The sequence below is a fragment of the Crocodylus siamensis genome, chromosome 13 (assembly GCF_052110815.1).
Source record: "Crocodylus siamensis isolate JL-2025a chromosome 13, ASM5211081v1, whole genome shotgun sequence".
Lineage (NCBI taxonomy): Eukaryota > Metazoa > Chordata > Crocodylia > Crocodylidae > Crocodylus > Crocodylus siamensis.
The window spans coordinates 6,592,426-6,614,385 of record NC_143407.1 but is presented as its reverse complement, the minus strand read 5'-3'; the positions used below and the strand labels follow the sequence as shown (position 1 = coordinate 6,614,385).

General features: G+C 53.7%; 1 protein-coding gene across 3 annotated transcripts in view; it reads left to right on the top strand.

Moving 5' to 3' along the window:
- TFEB (transcription factor EB) overlaps positions 1–21,876 on the top strand; it is a 44,727-nt gene extending 22,851 nt beyond the window's left edge. For 2 of the 3 annotated variants that reach the window (XM_090025262.1, XM_090025263.1), the window contains exons 2-9: positions 9,844–10,091; positions 10,180–10,419; positions 10,900–10,980; positions 13,022–13,142; positions 13,354–13,410; positions 14,504–14,579; positions 15,247–15,394; positions 16,825–21,876. In XM_090025262.1, coding sequence (XP_089881388.1) covers positions 9,894–10,091; positions 10,180–10,419; positions 10,900–10,980; positions 13,022–13,142; positions 13,354–13,410; positions 14,504–14,579; positions 15,247–15,394; positions 16,825–17,274 — 1,371 coding nt within the window. In that variant the 5' untranslated portion in view covers positions 9,844–9,893 and the 3' untranslated portion in view covers positions 17,275–21,876. The remainder of the gene's footprint in view (positions 1–9,843; positions 10,092–10,179; positions 10,420–10,899; positions 10,981–13,021; positions 13,143–13,353; positions 13,411–14,503; positions 14,580–15,246; positions 15,395–16,824) is intronic. The other variant, XM_090025264.1, reaches the window with a different exon arrangement.
- The last annotated feature ends 84 nt before the right edge of the window (positions 21,877–21,960 follow it).

The window sequence follows — 21,960 nt, the reverse complement described above, 5'->3', positions numbered from 1 at the left end:
TGGTCAGATTCGGATCCAGAGTCAAATTTTTGTCCCCCAGATCAGGACAGCACAGCTCTTCTGTAGCCTGCGTCTCCTGTAGCATTGCCAGCATGCTGTTAAATGGCTGTGGCTTTCTTCCCCAGAGATGGCTGCATTTCAGGGGCAAGCGAAGTTGTCCCGACGCAGAAGCTGGAGATCAGTTTCTGAAGAAGCCGAGATCCTTGAGGATGGGTTGTTTGTAAGTGTAATGGGCCTGAGTCTTGATTCTGCTTTCAGGTCCCCTGGTGTAAGACTGGCATTGCCTCAGTTGTATGTGAAAGGGGCATTTGGCTTTAAGGGGGTGAGTGTAGTGAATTACTCTCAGAGTCCTACCTGCCAGAGGGCAAATTCTTTGCAGAGGTTGAAGGTGCCCAGCTGGAGCCACTGGCTGGGATCAGCATTGCTTTGGAGATGAAGATCAGCCGATGGCAAGCAGCTCTCTCTGCCGCCGAATTCCCGGCTTGGGCTCGGGTGCGGTTCTGCACGGCTCTCCGGGCTGCACACGCAATGCCTTTGTTAGCCCCAGGCTCGAGCTGCGGGGAGTTGGGACTCCAGGCATGTCAGCAGCAGGGCTGTGAGTATGCAGGTACCTGTGGCGAGGTGCCTCAAGGCAGTTAGCATCTCTGCACTTCTCTCTCTGGCCAGGCCTGGCTCCATCCTAGCTGCAGGGAGCAAATTCACCAGTGCCACGGACAAATGGTTGAGGGCAGTGGTCGACTCCAAGCAGCTGCTTTGGCTCAGGGATACCTAGTGCCTCAGGACAGGGGGCAAAGGGAGGTGTAGGGGCAGGGGATGAGCCCTGGATACTCAGGTCGTAGTGGATATCCAGCTTCCCCTGTACTGGCTGGATACCCATGTCCTAGCGCACATCCAGTTTCCCCTGTAGTGGCCAGGGTTGTCTTCCTGCTGTCTCTGTACCAGCTCCTGCCCGCCCCCCCCTTACCCTCCCAAATTGACATTAGCCAAAGGCTTTATCTCCTGTGGTGCAGGAGCACGGAGGAGGGAAGTTGCTTTGGGGTCATAACAAACCAGACATAGCAACAGCCGCTATCTAAAGAGATACTCAGATACCTACAGCGTGGCTGGAGCATGTATATATAGATGGAAGGATATTTATATCTGGAGCCTGAGAGGGCTCAGGAACCAGTAAGTCCCAGCTCACAGGTAGACAGGAGAGGGGCATGAACCACTTAACAGGTAGGCAGGAATGCCGTGCGGGGGGAGTAGAAGAAACTCATTTGTTTGACAGAATTTCTTTGACAGAAGACAGGATCTTTGGCTCCTGAAAGGACCCTTTATCTCTCTGCCATGTGATCTCCCATCCTGGGGTAGGCCGTGCCCTGAGGCACCTGATAATGAGGAGGACAAGAGGCTCTGATATAGCAGGCCATCAGCCACTCCAGCCCCCTTGGAGTAAAGTCCCCAGCCCAGGGCGGAGGGGGACCTCATCCCACAGTCCGGCCCAGCTGCCTCTCCTGCTCCTCCTGATGCGGATCCTGAATGTAAATGCCTCGAATCCAGGAGGGGTCATCCAGCTTAATCCGAGTGGCTTGTAGCAGGCCCCTGGGCCGTTTGGCCTGCCTCCAGCCATGTATAAATTGCAGCCTCCGCTATGCTCTGCCCTTCAGGTGCCAGGAGCAGAAATCCAGGTGCTGCTGCAAGGAGAAAGCGTGGTTCCCAGGGAGGCTGCGGGTCTTGCGTGCACTGCCCTCTCTCCCCTGGGAGCCAGGGGCCTCTGCAGCCTCTCCCCAGCCCTTATCCCTTGTCGTGGAGCCTTTGCCCCACGGATGCCCTTTCTGCCTGTCCTGGCCTTCTCCCCGTCCCAGCGAGTCAGCTGTGCCCGTGTGTGAGCAGAGAGCGTTGTCCGTGTGCGGGGCAGCAGAGCGGCCAGGCTGGAGCCCCCCACGCAAGCCCAGCAGGAAGGGCAGCTTTCCGGGGCAGGGGTGGGCGGCCGGGGTCCTGTTTCGGATGAGCGGCTCTGGGGCGGGGGGCAGAGAAACAGCTGTCCTGCCCCTGCTCTGCCCTCCCGCGCTCCTCGCTCCTTTGATTCGCTCCCTCCTGGCCCTCTATTCCCTTCTCCACTCCTTCCCACCCTGCCTCGTCTGCTCCCTTTCCCTTCTGCCGTTCCCCTTCCCCTCCTTTACTTTGCGAGCTGACAGAAGGCGCCGCTCAGCGCGGGGCCGCCGGGAACAGGTGCTCCGGCAGCCGGGTTGGCAGGAAATGCAATCCCGCTGGCAGGGCTGCCTTGCTGACAGGGCATCGGTTCATCCTCCGGGCCCGGGCACTGCTACCTGAGCCAGGGCAGCTGCGTGGTGCTTTTGCGGTGATCAGTCAGCTTCCTTGGCCCCATACGTCCCTGCAGACTTCACCTGGGTTGGATCCACATTGAGACGTAGGCGTGATGGCCTGGTGAAAGGGAGGTCTCCTTTCCCCCCACTCTGCTTCTCTCCTAAGTTGCTTTTCTGCTGCTTCGGCGATACCAACACGTAGCCTGGGCCCTGGCTCGGCGGTCCCACATCTCCTGGGAGCAGGGAGCGAAGGGGGTACGAAAAGCAGGGCACGTGGCTGGAACGAGGGAGAGGGCGGATGGGGTGAGAGCAGGGACCCCAAACCCTCTCATTTCCAGTCTGTTGCTATCCACCTCTTTGTCATGTGTCTTGCTAACCTCTATCTCTGCTCGCCGTGAGCTGGCTCTGCCTGTCCCTCTCTCTAGATCTGTACTTCGTCTCCCTCCTTTTCTCTCTCTATGCTCAGGGCCGCTTGGCGTAAGCAGCTGTAGCCCGCTGAGGCCAGCGAGGCAGGCTGTCATCTAGTCCAAATCGTAAAGCCAATGGAGCTACACCAGTGGGATCCAGTGGAGCATCTGACCAGGACTGTTTGCATGAGACTAGTCCCCAGAGGATCCCCTCATCAGGGTCAGAGCTTCACGTATGGGCACTATTCCCATGCAGCGCCGGGGACAGCTTGTACCCAGAAACAATCATCCCTGAAGGGGGTGGCTTCTCCATCTTACGCATACTGGCCCCCCCATTTTGATTGAGCTGGGATCCTGTTCCCATTTAGCACTATGAAACATGGCAGTTGCGGTGCCCTGGCACTAGGGCCAGACACAGGCGTGGGCAAACCAGACAGCCTGAAAGTGGTAATTTTTTTTCTATTGTACGATTATTATTATGAACTCTGGCGAAGGGGGCCCCAGTACCAAAAGTTTGCCTGAGGCTGCCAAGAGTCTAGGTACAGCCTTGCCCGGCACTTACTCGTGTTGCTCAGGCACAACTGAGGTTGATGCAAGATGCAGCGGGTCCACATAGCAGCGATTGCATAGATCAGCCTCAGGCATGATGTGTAGGTCTGTTAGAAAGCAGGACTGCACCGCGCGATGGGTTTCGGTGGCACTTGGCCTGGAGATGGAGGCTAACGTCTTTGAGGCCGCGACAAGTAATGAGAGGTTTTAATGAGTTGCAGGTTACTGGGGGCTTGAAAGAGAGCCAGGCGGGGACCGTCATCAGGCTCCTTTCTGAATTTGCAGCACCACTTCCAGGAGCTCCGGTGGTTTCCTAATGTTGGTCTCTTCTCTAAGCACCGAGAGGGCCCAACCCAGCCGTGCTGCGGAGAGCTGGTGAGATCCAGGCCTGAAGTGGTCGGACTCCAGCAGGAGCCTGCTGCTTTCTCCACCTCTCATAGACCTTGTGACTGTGCTGGTTTTCATTTTCCTCCCCTCACCCAGGGAGTGAGTCAGAGCGAAAGCAGAAGCTGCTGAGCTTACGGAGGGTGAAGCCAAGCAGAACCAGCTGAGCTATTTTAAAACCCGCCTAATTTCCCCCTCCCCATCTTGCCAGAGGGGCCTGGCCTTGTGCTTTGGCTTCCTTCCCCCCTAGCCCCACTCAGTACCCTGTCCTCAGGTGATCCGCTCAGGAATTTCCCAAGGGGAAGAAACAGCATTCGCTGCTTGCCCCCACCCCCTGTTTCTTATAAAGCAGCTGCTCAGACTGTCATGGGGTTCATGCATCAAGGGCTGGAGATTCCTGGGTTGTCCTCAAGACATCGGGGGCCAACAATGATAGCAGCCCGACTTGTGCCTCTTGCCGTCCACCCGCCCTCTCTCAGCTCCTACGTGGATGGGAGGCTAGTTGGATTGGGGTCTGGCCCTTTGCTTTTGCCTGCGGACAGCACCATCCCACCCCAATCCTGGCTGGAGTCTCTGCTGCTGCTGCTGCAGTAGTCATTCACAATGATGAAGGTCTCCTGTGAGTACCAAGAAAGGTTCATAGCTTCGTAGATGTAGGGTCGGAAAGGACCTCAGCAGATCATCAAGACCGACCCCCTGTCCTGGGCAGGAATGAATACGGGGCTCATATGACCCCTGGTAAGTTTAAGCTTATATGACCCCAGCTAGGTAGTTATCAAGCCTCCTTTTAAAGACCCCTAAGGTAGGAGCCGGCACCACTTCCCTCGGAAGTTGGTTCCAGATCCTGGCCACTCTGACTGTGAAGTAGTGCCTCCTGATGTCTGGTCTGAACCTACTCTTAATCAACTTGTGGCCATTATTCCTAGTTTTCGGGATTTGCATTGGCCCAGCTAGTTAAGTGGTCCACGGTCCCTTCCAGCCCCTAACAACTATGAATCGGTGCAGACCCTGGTTTCCCTTCATGGTGCCAATCCTCTCTGCGCTGATTCTCTGCTCTTGTATGTGGTGCCATCGGCTTCCCAGCACTTCTAGTTGTCTTTGCTTCCGTGGAGAGCCCTGGCACTACCCAGTTTATTTCCCTGCCGCTAGATGCACAGGTTATGTTCATGAAACACGTTTCTCCAGCTGAGGCCTTCTTTCTCACTTGCTCTCTTGCCTGTGCAGCATCACCGTATATAGCCTTGAAACAGCTGCATCTTCCAGCCCAGGGGTAGCTGCTGGTCAAAGCCAAGGGAAGCAACTTGTTTATAGTTTGCAAAACGCTTTGGGGGCTTTGCTGCATGGGAACGTGCCATTGGCTGTCACAGCTGCTTTATAAGGCGTTGCCTCTTGCCCTGCGTCTTATGTTCAGGATTATTGGTCCCTACTTGCGTAAGCCAGGACTTATCCACACTCAGCCTCATTTGATTAGTTCCAGGCCTCTCTGCTAGCATCTCTTGATCCCTGCTGCATGTATTTCTGCACTCCCTTGGCTCAACCACCCCTCAAGGCTTAGCATTGTCTTACAAACTTTGCTAGTTGGGTTGTCTGCGGTTTTGTCCAGGGAGCTGGCAAAAGCCACCTAAGCAAATTGGTACGTGCTACCCATCCCAGGGCGACCCCACTGGGCACCTCTCCCCTCAAAATGGCCTACGATGCCTAACTAATTACCTTCCTTTCCCCATCCAATCGCTGACTTTTCATCCATGTAATCATATTTGTGTCCAAACTGGCTTGATTTAATTTCCCCCATCAGATATCCTGTGGCTGTGTGGATACAATGCCTCGTTGAAACCCGGATATATTATATTTGCCATGTCCCCTTTGCTTGCATGTGTGTATTACCATTAAACAGAAAAACCCTTTGTCTAGCTATGCTTCTGCCTAAGTGGGTCCACATTGTTTTATATGTTTCCCCTTCAAATATTAGCTTCATAACTTCTAGCAAAGGATGCAAGTTAATGAAACACCAGCAACCCACTCATCCAGGGGTCAGCAAGCTATGGCCCACAGGCTAGATTTAGCCTGCCAAGCAGTTTCGTCTGGCCCGTGGAGCCTGGACAGCATTTCGGTGGTGGGGAGACACAGCAGCAGGAGAAGCAGTTGGGTGCCTCGGACCGGGCAGGTTCATTTCAGCTCACCGCTCCGAAAAGGCGGCTGACCCCTACGCCAGCCAGTGCCAAAAAAAGGCCTTCCTATGTTTCCCAGCTTGGATTTTCAAAAGCACGTCATGAGTATGGGGGGCTCAACACGATGTTTTCGAAGGAGGGACCGGGTGTGCAGTGCTGTCAGATAACCAAGCCCATTCAAGCTCTTTCAGGTTGGAGGCCCCCATGTCATTGCTTCAGATATGTTAGGTCTGCACCACATCACAGCTGGGATGTGGACCTGAGGTCCTGCTGCTTGTGGCTCATAAGAGACACTCGTCCTGCTTTGCCGGGATGGAAAGCCCTTCCCCTGGAGCTTCTGGGTGCTGTCAGTAGTGTTGTTTGAGCCACGGGGGAACAAGGTACAGAGAGGGGAAGTGACTTACCTGGGGAGTTGGGGGCCGAGCAGAGATCAGGACCAAGGGACTTCATTCTCGTGTACTCTTCATGTTCTGGAGGGGCTGACAGTGAAATCAGGGGCTCTGGATAACGCCTGCTTCAGTCGCCTGGTTAATGAGGGCCCTTCTGGCCCTAAATTTCTGTGAATGTGTGAATCTACAGCAGGTTTTTCCATCCCAAACCATCTGAACATAACAGAAGCAGAAGAAGGGAGGCAGTATCAGAATTGGGCACAGAATGGGAACTGCCTCGCACTCCTTTCGGATCAGAAAGAGCGATTCGTGCCCCATGAAAAGGCAAAAATAAGCAGCTGCTTAGGGACACACAGTTACACAGCACTGGTGTCTGGGAACAGCTGGGACCAGTGCAAACAGCAGAGCATCCCTTGGGGAGACTGTGCTCACCCCAAAGGGAATCTGGCCCCAGGACACTGCGCTAGCATGACAACCTTTGCCAAAGAGGCCGTGGATGGCCCAGTAGATATTAGTGCAGGGAGCACCAGAGGGCAAGTCGAGACGCTGATTCCCAGCTATGCTAAAACCCTTTTTCCTGACACTCTGCCAGTGGGAAAGGGACCTACGGGGTACAGAAAGGCTCACCTGGGGAAAACCTCCATACGATCAAGTGCTAGAGGCATGTGGAAAAGGGAGTCGAGAGCCCTCCATCCCTACCTCACCGGTCTGCTCCGCAGCGGGCTGGGGGTCCTTTGCAGCGCGATGCTCACTTGGCGCTCCAGTGGGAGGCCCCGACTGCTCCCCGCACCATACGGAAACGCTTCTTTTTGTGTCCCTAGGGGCACTGGTCCCCATGGCATCCCCTCCCTCTCTCTCAGTCCCTGCCATCTCCAGGAAAGGTTCCTCCGTCTGCGGCAGGCTGGCGGTTGGAGCAGCAGACTGGGAACCAAGTCCCCTGCCTTCCACTTGGCAGTGGCTTGTGGCCTGATGGTCAGGACTCCTGGGTCCTACTTCCAGCTCTTAGTCTGTCTCCCTATTTAGCACACAGGCAAGTCCCTTCTCCTCTCTGTGCTACTCTATGCTCACCTGTAGCCGTCGCAGATGGCCACCTGTCCAAGGGGACCGACGAGGTACTGATACTCAGCTCTTTAGTTATTAGGGCCCAGGTAGGGCAGCTCCCTCTGGAGCCCTCTCTTCTCTGCAGGCATCTTTAGTGCTGCTTCACTGCCCCTCAATGGGCTTGCATCCCCTTTGTACGGACAAACAAGGGCCCTGTCTGTGTCTGGCCGCGTCGGCCTCTGTCGCCTCGTGCTGCCTCTCTCCCGCCTCCAGATTCTGGCGCACGGGCTCGTCGGACAGAAGCGGTATTGTGCGCCGCGGTTCAGAGCTAAGGTTTCACTCCGCTGCCGGGGCTTAATGACTCCTGATGGTCTCATCGCCTCCCCCCACAGGCCATCCTCCCGAGAGCTCGTCCGGGGAGAAGGGAGGCCGAATGCGGGCTGCTCCGGGGCTGGACGGTCAAACCCCTGCCCTTCTGTGTCTCTTCACGAGGCTTTGTCTTCCAGTTATTCCCTCTTGCATTCTTTTTCTCACATCTTCAGTCTCTCAGATGTGTTTTTCTTCCATCCTTTCCTTCTTTCACATTACCAGGGGGCTCACCATGGCAGTAGGTGGTTTCCCTGAAATCCAGCTCTATAGTCTTGTCTCTCTCTGCTGGGTTTTCTCATTCCTCCCCACCCCCCCTTCCCTTTTTCATGTTGTCCCTTGGCCATAGCACTTGAGTTTCTCTTGCAGAAACAGAGAAGTCACCTGGAGAGCCTACATGCTCGCTTCCTCCCCGAAGAAACCAGCTCACAGAGATCATTAAGAGTTAGGATCTGGAATTATCTCCCTGCTGTGTCCTGCCTTGTCTCTTCACCCCCTGCTTTCTCTTCCTCCTCCGGTGCTGGTCCATCCCTGCATGGCGCGCCTGGGACTGTCGGTCTCATGCCAGCTGCCCAGACCAACCCCACTTTGATACTTCAAAGAAGAGTGAACTTGTCTGAAGAGCCTGACATCTGAGCGCACGTAGGGCGTGTGCTGCCATCCTGCTCTCCCCACTGAGGAAAGGAGAGAGACCGAGGCTGAGACTGAAAGTAGGTTCCTTAGCCCATACTTAGATCCTGCATGGCAGTGAGCTCTCGGGGAACCACAGGGCTTTTGCAAACCAGGCCTTGCTTATATAGGTGGGTAAATGACATTGAGACTAAAGAGTGCACAGCAATTTGTAGCTCCATCTTGGCCAAAAGTCCCCCTGCCCAGAAAAATTCCCCTTGAGTTAGTCCTGAGCACCCCGGGGTGAAGAATCCCTGGGCTGGACGACTGAGGACCCTCCTTCCTCGTTACCGCCCCAGCAAAACAGTCACTCGGATGCCTTGCAAGAACTGGGTCCCTGGGGAAAGGGGTTTGTGTCAACTACTAGGGGAGCAGGCAGGACGGGAAGACAGCCACAGCAGAGAGGCTGCATCCCCTCCTGACCTGAGCAGAAGGGTCCCTCCGCTCCAGGGCCTGCTAGAGGAGGTGACAAGGCCGGTTAGGAAGGGAACCAGCAGTTCAGTGAATACAGCCTTGGACTAGGACCCAGGAGACATGGCTGCAGCTCTGGCTTGGGTGACCCTGGGCAAGTCACTTCCCCTCTTGGTGCCTCAGTTTCCCCCGGTGTAACGGGAGGATGGTGATGGCAACTTTGCATTTAAAGTGCTTTGCAATCTACTGAAGTGAAGTGAGCATTATGAAACAGCTAAGGGTTGCTATTATTTATTCCAAGTCCCTTCCTCTGAGTCATTCCAGATCAAGGGGGAAAGGTGAGACATGGCAGTCGCCCAGAATTCAGTGGTTTGTTCAGAGGAATGGGTTACTGCTGAGCGGAGAGCTGTGGTTGGCGTGTTTTCAGAAACACTTGGCTTGAGAGCAGGTGCCTTTTTGCGGGTGGCATCTTACAATGCAGCGTATTGTTCTTGTGGGTCCTTTCTGCAGAGGCCCAGCCCAAAGAGCCCACTTAGAGCTGGGCTTGGTGCTTGTCGGGGTTTGGGACTCCTCGGTTGTGCGCCTGGCTCTGGGGGCAGCTTGGTTAGAGACCCCCTGGGCAGAGAGCCAGGGGCAAGCACCTCGTTCCCCTGGGTCTCCCTGGCGCATCAGTGACACAGGGATAATGCACTCTCCATAATCCGATGCATTTAAATTGTGAGCTCGTTGGCACAAAGCCTGCCTCTTCATATCTGCACATATGTCACCTTGTGCAATAATAATTCCAAACTATGTACCTGCAGCACCTTATGTGGCATTTTTCGTAAGGGTTCCTCCAGGCAGCGCAGCAGACAGAAGCCACATCACCGGGGACAGTCCTGCGACCCTCCTATAACTCTAGGCTCTGAGTCTGGCCAGGGAGCTGTTATGAGGCAGTTAGTTGTGCTGTGGGACCCGGGGCAAGCCTTTTAACTCCCTGTGCCTCAGTTTTCCCTCTGCCAAATGGTAATAATATGACCTTCCCCACATACAGTGTTTGAGATACCTGGCGGCTGAACACTAGGGCTGGGCAAGGGGGGTGATCCTGCGACCGAGTGCCAGCGGCCACCTGCCTTGCTGTGGTCCTATCCTTTTCATCTCTCCCTTTCAGCCTTTTCTCTGCGCCTCGGGAGGGGGTGTGACTCAGCCCACGCCAGCACCATGGCGTCGCGCATCGGGCTGCGGATGCAGCTCATGCGGGAGCAAGCCCAGCAAGAGGAGCAGCGGGAGCGGATGCAGCAGCAGGCCATGATGCATTACATGCAGCAGCAGCAGCAGATGCCAATAGCACCCACACCGGCCATCAACACTCCAGTCCACTTCCAGTCACCGCCGTCTGTGCCAGGAGAGGTCCTAAAGGTACGGTCTGGGCTGGGTCGGTGTCTTGTCCCTGAGGGGGCTCGTGGTGGCAGTAGTGTGTGCCAGCGCTAACAGATGTCCTTCCTAGGTTCAGTCATATCTGGAGAACCCCACCACGTACCATCTGCAGAAGTCGCGGGATAAGAAGGTCCAGGAGTATATCTCTGAGACATACGGGAACAAGTTTGCTGCTCACATCAGCCCAAAGCCTCCCCCGGCCGCCTCGCCTGGGGTGAGGCCCAGCCATGTCATGTCATCCTCGGCCGGCAACAGTGCTCCCAACAGCCCCATGGCGATGCTCAACATTGGCTCCAACCCGGAGCGGGAGGTAAGGCAAAGGCTGGGAGTCATGGAGCAAGCAGTGCGAGAAGGAGAGCGGAAGGGTAGGGTAGAGGAATGGCATGTGGTTATCCCAAGTCTCTTCAGCCAGGAGGGACACTAGGGAATAGGGTAGAAGCTCTGGTTGGGGGAGCTGACAGCTATTGCAGTCCTGGCATCCCCTAGCATGAAGTGCTGTAGTGAATGGTGATCTGCACCCTGGCTGCGAGGGGGCAAATGCACAGCCCAGTCTTGGCCTCTCTCGGCAGTCAGGAGCAGGGCAGGAGAGCTGGGCTGTGCTGCAGAAAGCGTTACAGGAGGTAAAGGACTTCTGGGATAGGCCATCATCAAGCAGGACAGAGCCACTCTTGTCAGCGTTAGGGAGTCACCCACTGATCTGCAAGAAACTTCCCACTTTGCAAGAAACTTTTGCCCAGTGATGTCACGGCCCTGGCTGTGAGGCTTATCGCATTGCAACTTTGTCTTTCAGATAGATGGGGTCATTGACGACATCATGCGTTTGGACGATGTTCTGGGCTACATTAATCCAGAAGTGCAAATGCCTAACACTGTGAGTGTCTTGTTCTTGTCTTGCCCTGGCTGGCAATATCGGAGCTATTCTGACTAAGGGACAATTACAGCAGATGCACTTCTGCAGTCACTGGTGACTGCTGTGGCCGTGGGGTGAGGGGTAACTGAGCTTTTCTGGCAGAGGGGAAGTTGCAGAGTGCCTGCTGCAGAAAAGACGACCCTATTCCACGCAGACTGTGGGTTTAATTGTCAGTGGCTCTGCATCCTTTACATTTCTCCAGCAAGGGGGTTTCTTCAGTGTTATGTATCTGGGGTAGCTGGTCCATGCTGCCATTGGTCACCCTTGGCCCTGAGACCCATGGCTAGGGCATGGCTTGAGCAGTGCCCACTGCAGAAATGACCTTCTGGGGCTGTGCAGAGCTGAGTGTAAGTTAAAATGGCCACCTAGGCTAATCTGAGATACACCAAGGGGTGGGCAAATTCCTGGCTGCCCCCAAAATGGGGAGAGAATCACAGGAGGCATAGAGCCAACTTCCCCTCTCCCCCTCCTGTCCCCGTTCCCGTCCTGAGCAGAGCTCGGCTGGGATGGAGCATAGGGCCTCATCTCTCCAGGGGTGGCGACCCGGCATCGATTGCCGGTATTGACTGTCAAGGCCATGGCTCAGGCTTTGCTTGCACGGGCTGCGTACGTCAGCGCCGGCTCCTGCCTGGCACGGCGCCACGTACACAGTGGGAAATCATGCATGATTGTGTGTGTACAAACCGGCCGCGCCTCCCTCCCGCTGTGTCAGCCCCTGTCGTTGTAGTTGTTGTTGCCGCATAGTAAGTCCAGTCTGAGCTAGCTGGAGCCTGCGCTGGAGACAGTAAACATTGGACCGGCCTGGCTGGTGAGGGGGAAGCAGTGAGGTACCTTAACACCTGGCTTCTGGTCTCTGAGCTTCCGGGTTAGTAATGAGGTTTCTGTGGCCTGTCCAGGAGCCGGGAGGTGCAAGATGTTAAGAGTATAGATTTCTTCTAAGGCCGGAAGGGACCACTGCAACTGCCTGGTCTGGCTGCTGGCATTGCATAGGCGGGAGGCTCTCACCCGGTGAGGCTTGTGTCAGAAATAAAAGACGATTAGGGGGAAAAGCCTTTCAGTTTTGACTTCCAGAAAGCGGATCCTGGTATGTGATACCGCTCCTCCCCGTTTCCCCCCACCTGACGTGTGCTCTCAGCACAATTGGGACCACATGAAGAACTCCACAATTAACAGAGGATTGCAGACTATTGGCTTAGGCGCTAGAGTCTCCTCTTCATTCAGCCACTGTGTGATTATGGACAGGTGTCTCCCTGGACACCGTTGTTGTGCCTCAGTTTTCCCATCTGGGATAAGGCTACCTCCATGCCCAGAGCTTGCTGTGAGGCTTATGTGATGTGCATTGAGCTCCTGCCCTTGGCTGTTGCGGACACCCCAGCCAGGCAAAGGACAGGTGGACCGATTGATTTGTAGCAGCCCCCTCCACTTCTCTCGCTCTGTGAAAATGAATCGCACAGCAGTGCAGCTTGTGAGCACTTCCCAAACACTCAGACTGGCTGCTTCAGTGGGGCCTTGTGGGGTTAGCGCCTGGTTCCCAGTGAAAGCCAGTCTCTCCATGAGAAGATCCCAGCCTGGTGAATGAATCCTAGCACTTGTAGAAGGCATTTCCTCCACACACGCACACACCAAGCACCGTTGGAAGATAAGTAGCTTTCTCCCCATCTTGCAGCTGAGCAAACTGGGGTGCAGGGAGGAGCATGGCACTCCCAGACTGCTCAGCAAGCTGGTCGGGCATTGCACTCCTCATTTTCCAGGCAGGGAAATTGAGGCTTAACTGGCTCCCCTCAGGTCACATGGAGACTCAGTGTTAGAGCCGGGAAGAGACCCCGGGAGCTGCTAGCCCCTCCAGTGGTACCTTCAACCTACTGGTCTGCATTGCCCTTGTGATCTAGAGTCTAACTGTCCTGATCCAACTTGCAAGCTTCCCTCCCCCTCCTCCTCCTCCTCCTCCTCCTGTTCCACATGGACCAGAATTGACCGAGTCACATGTCCCCTTGTTTTTCAGCTGCCGATGTCCAGCAGTCACATGAATGTGTTTAGTGGTGACCCCCAGGTGACGGCCTCTCTGGTGGGCGTCACCAGCAGCTCCTGCCCTGCCAACCTCACTCAGAAGAGAGAAATGACAGGTACGTCTGAGGACTGTCATGCTGCCAGTGCCTCGGGCAGGGCCGGATCCTGCTTTGACCCTGGTGCCGTGTGGGCAATGGCAGAATGCCGCCCAGAGGGCTCAGGGTTAGGCCCTTGGGGGCTGTGTGTTACCTGTACAGTGTGTCTTGGACACATGGCTCCATCACAGATGGGGGCCGTTTACCATGACTTGTTGGGTCTCTGTTACAGATGCCGAGAGCCGTGCCCTGGCTAAAGAGCGTCAGAAGAAGGACAATCACAACCTGAGTAAGTGGCTGGTTCCTTCCCGCTGCGGGTCTGCATCTCCCTCTCTCATTCTCATCAGACCATTCTTTTCCTAATGACCTTTATGCTCTTCATCTCTTTGAACAACAGTTTCTACCTCAGAGCTCCCAAACCCATGCAGTCTCAGCCTGGCGAAAGAGAGATCCATGTGGCTTATCAGAGCCTGGCTCCATTTAATCCAAAATCCTGACTCTGACAATCCCCAACGCTAGATATTTCAGAAGAATGCAAAAGAAACATTATTATTACTATTACCGCTACTTATTTGGTCTTGTGGTAGTGTCTAGAGGCCTTTGGTCATGGACCCAGGATCCCAGAACAATGCGGTGTTTCCAGACCCAGAGAGCTTCCAAGCTGAGTCAGATGATACAGTCCATTCTGGATTATAATGGGATTCCCTGTCCTCAGGGGATGTTCCTTCGTGACCAGTGTCCATTAGAAGTTAGCTAGAGCCCTGAATCATGAAGGTTTGTATCCCTTATACATCTGCACCCTTTCTAATTGGACAGGATATTCTGTTTGTTTAAACATTTAATTCCCTGTTTGAAACGTGCTTAGTTCTTCTTCTCTGGGGTTTCTCTTAACTCTCCTTGGTCTTACCTAGACCCTCCTGTATCAGCCAGTGCTCTGAACCACCTGTCTCCCATCAGTGGTAGCCCTACAATCTATTTTCCCCAACACCTGTTTGAACCACCTGCAACCCATCCTAGAATCAAAGCCATTTCTGTGCTACTGAAAACCTCCTCATATATTTTGGACATTCATTCCCAACTGCCCTGTGTTTATGGAATCAATCCTGTGTGAACTAACTCCAGGGCTGGCCCATCAGCATGGCTGGATGATGCAAATAAGTCAGCTCCTGCTAGTCCTTTCATCCAAGGCCTGCTGAGATGTACAAGGCAGAAGACTGTCTCTTAGGAATGGGGAATTCATGCCATTAACCTGAAGCAGGCTGGGTCAATGGGGACTGAAACAATGAGCAAACTCAGAGCCTTGGGGCCTTTCTCTGTAGCTGGTCCCACATTCCCAAACCTTAACCAGTGTCCATCTCTCTTATCTCTTTCCTTCCTTTTAGTTGAGAGAAGGCGAAGGTTTAACATCAACGATCGCATTAAAGAACTTGGCATGCTGATCCCCAAAGCCAATGACCTGTAAGTACTGCAAAAAGTGACAGTTTCCTCATTTCTGGGCTGCCTCACAAATATTTGACGGGTGCACAGCAGAGGAATGAATAAGCATTGTCCCAGGTGGAGAAGCCAGGTGTTAAGGCTGGGGGGGATGAAATTTGGCTTTGTTCTACACCCACTTTGTGGATCGGTGTAAGGGTGTCAGTTAGCAGTTTGACCTTTTGCACCAGTGTAATGTTGTCAGGAATATGTTGCAGGGTGGGAACCCATATGGCCTCTCTGGGACTCAGTGCAAGATTGAAGTCTGCCAGTGGGGAGAAGATTGTCCTGAGGAGCATTTATCCCAGGGAAAAGATGAATATTTAGGACATTTAAAATGTGATCATGCAAAGTACTTGAGAATTCATTGGGAGAGCAGTCGTGTCCTGGCCACAGGATGGACTAGACATCCTGCTCAACTTCCTGGTAACAGCAGGTTACCCTTGTGACTGGGCAGAGTCTGTTTCACACAGACTCCTTTGGCCATTCTGCCAGTGCCTTGGGCAGGCATCTGGTGCAGTGTTGGCATCCCAACGATAATTCAGGTCATTAAACTTGCAGGCGGCTTTGCACTAGAGCAGGTCTCTTCAGGAGACATTTGAGGCTGGTTGGGAGGTGCAGGCTGTCGCATCTTCTTCTTGCTACACCCCAGGGATGTACGCTGGAACAAAGGGACCATCTTGAAGGCCTCTGTTGACTACATCAAGAGGATGCAGAAGGACTTGCAGAAGTCACGGGATCTGGAGAATCACTCTCGGCGCCTGGAGATGTTGAATAAGCAGCTCTTGCTTCGCATCCAGGTAGGTCCCCACCTGCCCTCATCAAAACTAGCCAGGTGCAGAGCCCCCCACATGGCGTGGGGTAGCGGGGGGCAGTGAGGAACTGCTGGCAGGTTTAGTGAGTCTAGGGTGGGGTTGGGTTTTTTTTTCTTAAAGGGTCGGAGCTGGCCCAGGAGGGACACCCATGGGGGGTGATAAGAGTCTGTAAATACCTGAAGGATGTGATTACAAAGATGGAGGTGAGCCGCAGGAGATAGGACTAGCAGCAACAGCCTCAAGTTGCAGTAGGGGAAATTTAGGTTGGCGACTAAGAACTTTTTGACCATAAGGGTAGTCCAGCATTGGAACAGGTTACCTGGAGAAGTTGTGAAATCTCCATCCTTGGAAACTTTCAAAAGCAGGTTGGGATGGGTTGTCAGGGATGATGCTGTCTTGAGCAGAGAGCTGGACTAAATGACTTTGTGAGGTCCCTTCCAACCCTACTTTTATGATCCTACTCACATGAGGGGTCGCCATTGACGTCAGTAGGGCTGGTTCTGTGAGCATGGTGACCATGGTCAGCCAGTTGCCTAGGGCTCATCAGGAGTTGGCACATCTTGCAGGAACTGGAATAATGAGCTGTCATGGGTGATGTCATATGTGCCACAAAGGATACGTGCAGCCCAGGGTGTGCCCTGCGGGGGCAAGGCTCCCTCTATAATTAGCTGCCTTGGCTGTGAGCAGGATCCTTTGGACCAACAGAGCATTTTCATGCTGGGTTTCCTTATGGTAGGCTCTGAGCTCATATTTGGGCCCCTTAGAGACATCTCAGGGGTGTAACTATGGATTCAGGAGTCTAGCGAGGCCTTCTGGCTGGACGAGCCTAACCTGTGGCTTTGTGTGTGCCCGGTGCCTCTTGGATGGGGGATCCTCTGTCTGGCTTTGGCAGGCAACCTCAGTCAGCTGGCAGTAAAGCCCAGAGCCCTGCAGCCAGCCGTGTTTGCCTTAACTTCTCCCTGGATTTGTGCCCAGTGTGTAGTTTGGGTTTATGAAATAACAGCGCTGACAGAGAGGGAAGCCTCTTAGAGCTCAATATTGGCAGTGACATGGTTTTTGCACCAGTTTCTTCCTCTATTTCTTTTCCTGTGAGGCTCTCTCTGTCTGGCCTTTTATCTGTGTGGTTTCCTGCCACTCCGCGCCTTTGCCTTTCTCAACCTCTCCTTACGCCTCCCTCTGCATCCCTTGCAGTCTTTACCTCCCTGCCTTGCCCTGTCACTAGCTTGGTCCCCAGGGCGGCTACTTGCTGCAACGCTGGTGTCCCTTGCCCTTTGTTTTGGGTGGCTTTGCCATGTCAGGTTGGCTGCAAGGGCTCCCCACAGAGCACTAGTGTAGGAGTTTCAGCTCCCTCCCATTCGGTTTATGTCTCTGCTGCCTCAGATAAGGATTCCTGGCTTGCATGCTCTGCCCCACAGGAGCTGGAGATGCAGGCTCGCATCCACGGGCTGCCAACCTCCTCGCCCTCTGGGGTGAATGTGGCAGAACTGGCTCAGCAAGTTGTGAAGCAAGAGGTCGGCAGAGGAGAGGATGGGTCGACAGAGCCTCAGCAGCATCAGCTGCATCCTGACCAGGAGACACAGCCACAGCCATCCCTCCCGCCACCCCCTCAGTCTCCTTACCATCAGCTGGACTTTACCCAAAGCCTGAGCTTTGACGATGGCCCCGGCGGGTTCCATGACCAGCTGGACTCTGGCCACAACGTCTCCTTCCCTTCTCTATCCAAGAAAGAGCTGGACTTGATGCTGATGGAGGACACCATGCTGCCCCTGGCTTCTGACCCTTTGTTTTCTGCCATGTCTCCCGAGGCCTCCAAGACCAGCAGTCGCAGGAGCAGCTTCAGCATGGAGGATACAGACATGCTGTGACGAGGAGCCACTCAGACACTGGGGCAAAGGACTAGGAGTGAAGACACATCCTCACCCAGGAGGGCCCTGATCAGCACTTGAGTCTACACCTCTCAATGCAAGGGTGGTAGCAGCTGAAAAGTTTGTTGGGAGATCAAGACCTTAGTTGCTATACTTACATCTTGCCAACGTGCCATTGACTGAGCAGACCTCCTTGGCTTGCTGTGGCATTACAGTGTTGAATGCAGATTGACAGCACCGCTCCAGAGAGCAGATCCTCAGCTGCCTTGCTTTTCAGCTAAACTCCCTGCAACCCTCGCACCCTGCAAGGGGTGGAGGCTGGAAACCAGTGTGAGGAGTCCCTCTGAAGAGAACAGGGGGGCTTTGATGCTCAGAGCTTCCCTCTGTGATTGTGCATCCATCCAGGCTTCGGCACAGGAACCTGTGCCCCCTCAAAGTCTTCCCAAGCCCTGAATGCTGTTCCCTGCTGCTGCTGCTGGCAATGGCTGCCTCGTGGCGCCGTCCCACGTTGGGATTCCTCTTCCCTTCCCAAGCATGCATGCCTGGTATATCTGAGGGGAGGGCATGGTGCTCTTGGTCACCATTTCTCAAGGTGTATCGGGTAAGAAATTGGGAGGGAGAGGAGGGGACTGATCTGAGCAAATTCTCTAGTGGTCGCTGGGGAGGGTGGGGGGTGCATTTTCAAAGTTGGGAGCCCTGACTTTGGGAACATACCTGTGATGACTGCCAAGGTACTGCTGTGCTGGGCCTATCTCCAATGAACCCCTAAATCTCAAAGCGCCGTTTGGTCGAAGTCACCAACGTGCCTGATTTACAATGAGAAATTGCTGAAGTTGTCTGACCCTGGCCTTTGGTTCTGCACCAGCACCGGTGGGTGCCCACCATCTGGCATTCAGTAATGCCTAATTTAGCCGGCACTCTCAAATGTCACTTTAAGATTTTGGGTTTCATGTGAACTAAAACTTGGAGGAGTGGGAGGATGGCATGGGTGGGTTGGGGGGTGGGGATGTGTGTGCAAACCTTCATGATGAACCAAAAATGCAAACAAGCTTTTGCCTTCACCCCTGTGCACTGAAACCCCTTGGTTTTGGGCAAGAATCTCGCTCCCGTTAAACTGTCGCCAACACCTAGCAAGCTAGAAGGAAACTCCTAACTTCTAAATAACCAGATCGGTTGCCCTCAGTGTACACCTAAACCCCTTCTTCAGCTGAAACGCTTGTCGAAGTCAGTGGGCCACATCCTGAAAGGCTTGGAGTGCCCTCCTTTGTTGCCTTTTCTTGTCCATTATTCAGGCAAACTGCTCAGAGAAGCCAGTGGTAGATTTTTGCCTGAGTAATGGACCTCTGGGATGTTCTGACCCAAGAGGCCTATTGATGCCACTGATGCTTGGAAAAAGCCAGGTGCCCTGGATCGCAACACCCTCTGGTGAAATGTCCCTGTGATAAAACTGTTATGCCCTAGCAAAGGCAGCCGGGGTGGAGCAGGCTAGATGGAGAGTTTGGGGGGGTGAGGGACGGTTAGGGAAGACGGTGGGGATTTTAATCAATGCAGTTTTTGCTCTTTAGTCCGTAGGTGGATTTGTTCATGCTCCTAGAACGCGGGTCTGATGCATCACAAGCCCTTTCCCTTTTCTTAGCTCTTGCCCACCAGGCTGACTGTGGAGGAAACAGGACATCTCTTTTGCTGTGTCCTTGGGCAGCTACAGGAAACTCAGCGATGGCATGAGTGACATGGGAGAAGCTAGAACGTGGTGTTCAAATCTCACGTGGTTCCTCATTGGGAAGATGATTTTATGGTTGTAACAGTTGCCAAAATCTTAGCCACAGCTTTCTGCCTTGGGTATCTAAGAGCAATTTCCTCTTCCCCCTTCCCCTTCCCTCCCAAGGTTGTTCATTTGGCCTGATGGTGAGTGAAGCCACCAGGGAGTGTCTTTGCACGGTTAAGTCGCTGAAGGGTATTCTGTTTCCTCCAGACTGTGACAACAGCGCACTCGCGAAAGGAATTGGGGTGGAGTGGAGAAGGCAGGGGGAACGCTTTATTAAAAACAAAGCGCTGCAATTGCAGTGTTTGGTCCCAAGAGTCTGAAGGGCACGGGGGAAATGGGGAATCCCTTTGTAATAATATTGCTACTTTATACTCCAGTAATTGCCCAACACGTGGCAGCAAGGCTCCAGCAAGCTGTAGCATTTTAGATTTATTCCTGGAGAATATTGCAGTTCATAGCAATGAGGTCAAGCTGAAGAGTCTGAAGTTCAGGGGCATTTGGATCAATGGTTGTATTTCATTCTCCACCTCTAGCTCCAAACCTGGATGGGACCCCTGCACCCACAATGGTGTGATCAGGATATACAGTCATAAGGGAGAACTCAGCCTCCCGGCCCACTAAGAAAGAGCTTGCTATCAGTGGGAGAACAAGGACCTGGGGGGAAATGTGACTACAAGGCGCCCAGGTCTGTGTGGGCAGGGAGGTGGTCACAAGTGGATGGGCACCTGCTTAGGTTGCAGTGAGACGTGCCAGTAGGAAGTCAAGTTTGCATGTGGTGATAGAGACAGGTGAGAGGGTGAAGGAGGAAGAGAGAGTGAGCAGCATTTTCATTTCCTGAGAGGGGCAGTCCCCAGCCCTGACAGTCAGGAGAGCCAGCACAAGCAAGAGGAAAGTCCCTCATTTATGTTGCCTCGCTCACACATTAGTGGTTTAGCAGGAGGGAGAAGGACTAACTATTGTTGTGACGGGGAGATAGCAGGGGGCTTTTCTTGCACACATTGCTGGTTGAAGTGCAGAGGTTTTGGCAAGGAGGCAGGGTTTTTGGTTGGTCTTTAAGTGAGACAGGCCTGTGGGCAGGTGTCTCGAAGTGGTGGCAGACTGCAGTCATATCTGTACTACACCAACACTTTGGCTTCCCTTATGTGCCATTCCTGTGTGCCTGTGAATAGTTCTTCGGAGCAGGACTGCAGAGCTCTGTTGACTTAGTGCGGGGGCAACAAGGCAGCACCATGCAGATACCAAGCTACTTCCGAAGCCGCTAGCTGAAATACCAGAAGCAGCACTGCTGCTTTAGCCGGCTGCCCCGCTCAACCCGTTATACCCTGTTTTTCAGCAAGGTCCTCCTTCAGAGCTAGCTTGGGTATCTTGGCACGGCACAGTGCCATGGAGGTGTACCCTAAGCGTCCATGGATGTGCAGCGGGTTTTCTCCAGAGCAGCTACCACAGACCCCATGGATGCTACAAGTGTCCGTGTAGTTGTACTGCCTTGGTGTACCATGCTGCTGTACTCCCTTGAAATTGTGGGTGAGCATAAGGCATCCTGTGCAGCAGGCCCAAGGATCATGAGAGGCACGTGGTATGTGCTTTTGATGCCCTGTATGTTCGCAGAGCCCTGTGGATGACAGCTGAGGTCCAGCAGACGCTGGACTCGCAGCGTGGCATCGATGTGGCTGGAAGGCTCCGACAGGTAGTGACGAGGGAGTCTGGGAAGGCCTGGGGAAGTATTACCAAGGAGTGATAGCAGCAGGGGTTGGTGGAGCCATGCCCCGTGGGGTGAGAGCCAGGTTCCAGGATACGCTGATGGTAGCGTGGCCAGCTGGCTGAGGAGCCTACGTAGGTAGGCGCAGCGTGGTTTGCAGCTCCGACCTTCCCGTGAGGGCTTAGCCTTGCAGAGACTGCCCAGTTTGAATCCAAAGCTCTTTCTGTGTTTGTAACCGTGCACTATATGCAGCATGCTTCAGCACACCCAGGATACAGTATATAGTGTGCATTAGGCCGTGTGCTTGAGCGGCCACGGGACGTGGTATATGCTAGGCATGGGCACAAATGGGGCTCTCCAGCACGTCAGCGTGAACCGTCAGCCTTTTTTTTTTCCCCCCTTGAGATCCGAAACCGTTACGTTTACCTGGAGCCTTCCTGTCATTGGCTGGGACAGGAAGGGATGTGATCCCACGCGAGATTTTTCCCAGCGGTGTCTCCGGTCATGTCAAAGCTGGGATGAGAATGTGTGACATCTTAGGATTTCTGGGCTGATGAGCCCAGCGGTCTCAGAAAAAGCATGTGAAGTTGTGATTTTTGGGTGTCCGAAGATGGACACCTGAAAGGAACTAGATTTTCAGACAGCGCTGGGCAACCATCCTCTGAAAATCAGGCCTCTTTAAAGTGCCTTCAGTTGGGCACCTAAAATGACTTGTCCCTTTGGAGCATCTTATCCAGAGAGACTTCTTGAAGTGCCCTAATCAGCAATGTATACCGTGGCGCAGTGTGCTTGATTGACTGTGCATTGCAGTGCGTGCTGTATGCGACGCAGAGCCAGTGCCTGCCCCATACAGCCCATGCTGCACGCAGCCCATGGCTATCAGGCGTGGGATATCCCACGCCAGGACCCCCTGCTTCCGCCTGCGTGAGCGGCAGGGTGTTTTCCATGCTGTGAGGTAAAATAGTCATGGTTTTTTTTTTTTTTTAAATCTTTTAGGTTTTTGTTGTTGGTTTTTTTTTTTTTTTTAATGCACTGTGTTTTGATTAAAAAATTTTACTACTGTTTTATAAATAATTGTATAAAAGATTGAACTGGAATGGGTAAAAAAAATTATTAAAATATATTTATTTACAACCTATCAGCGAATCGTATTTTTTTTTCTGTGGGGAGGAGGGCAGCGATGGCGACAGTCCCTTGCTTCCCTACCGTGTCTTTCATCCCA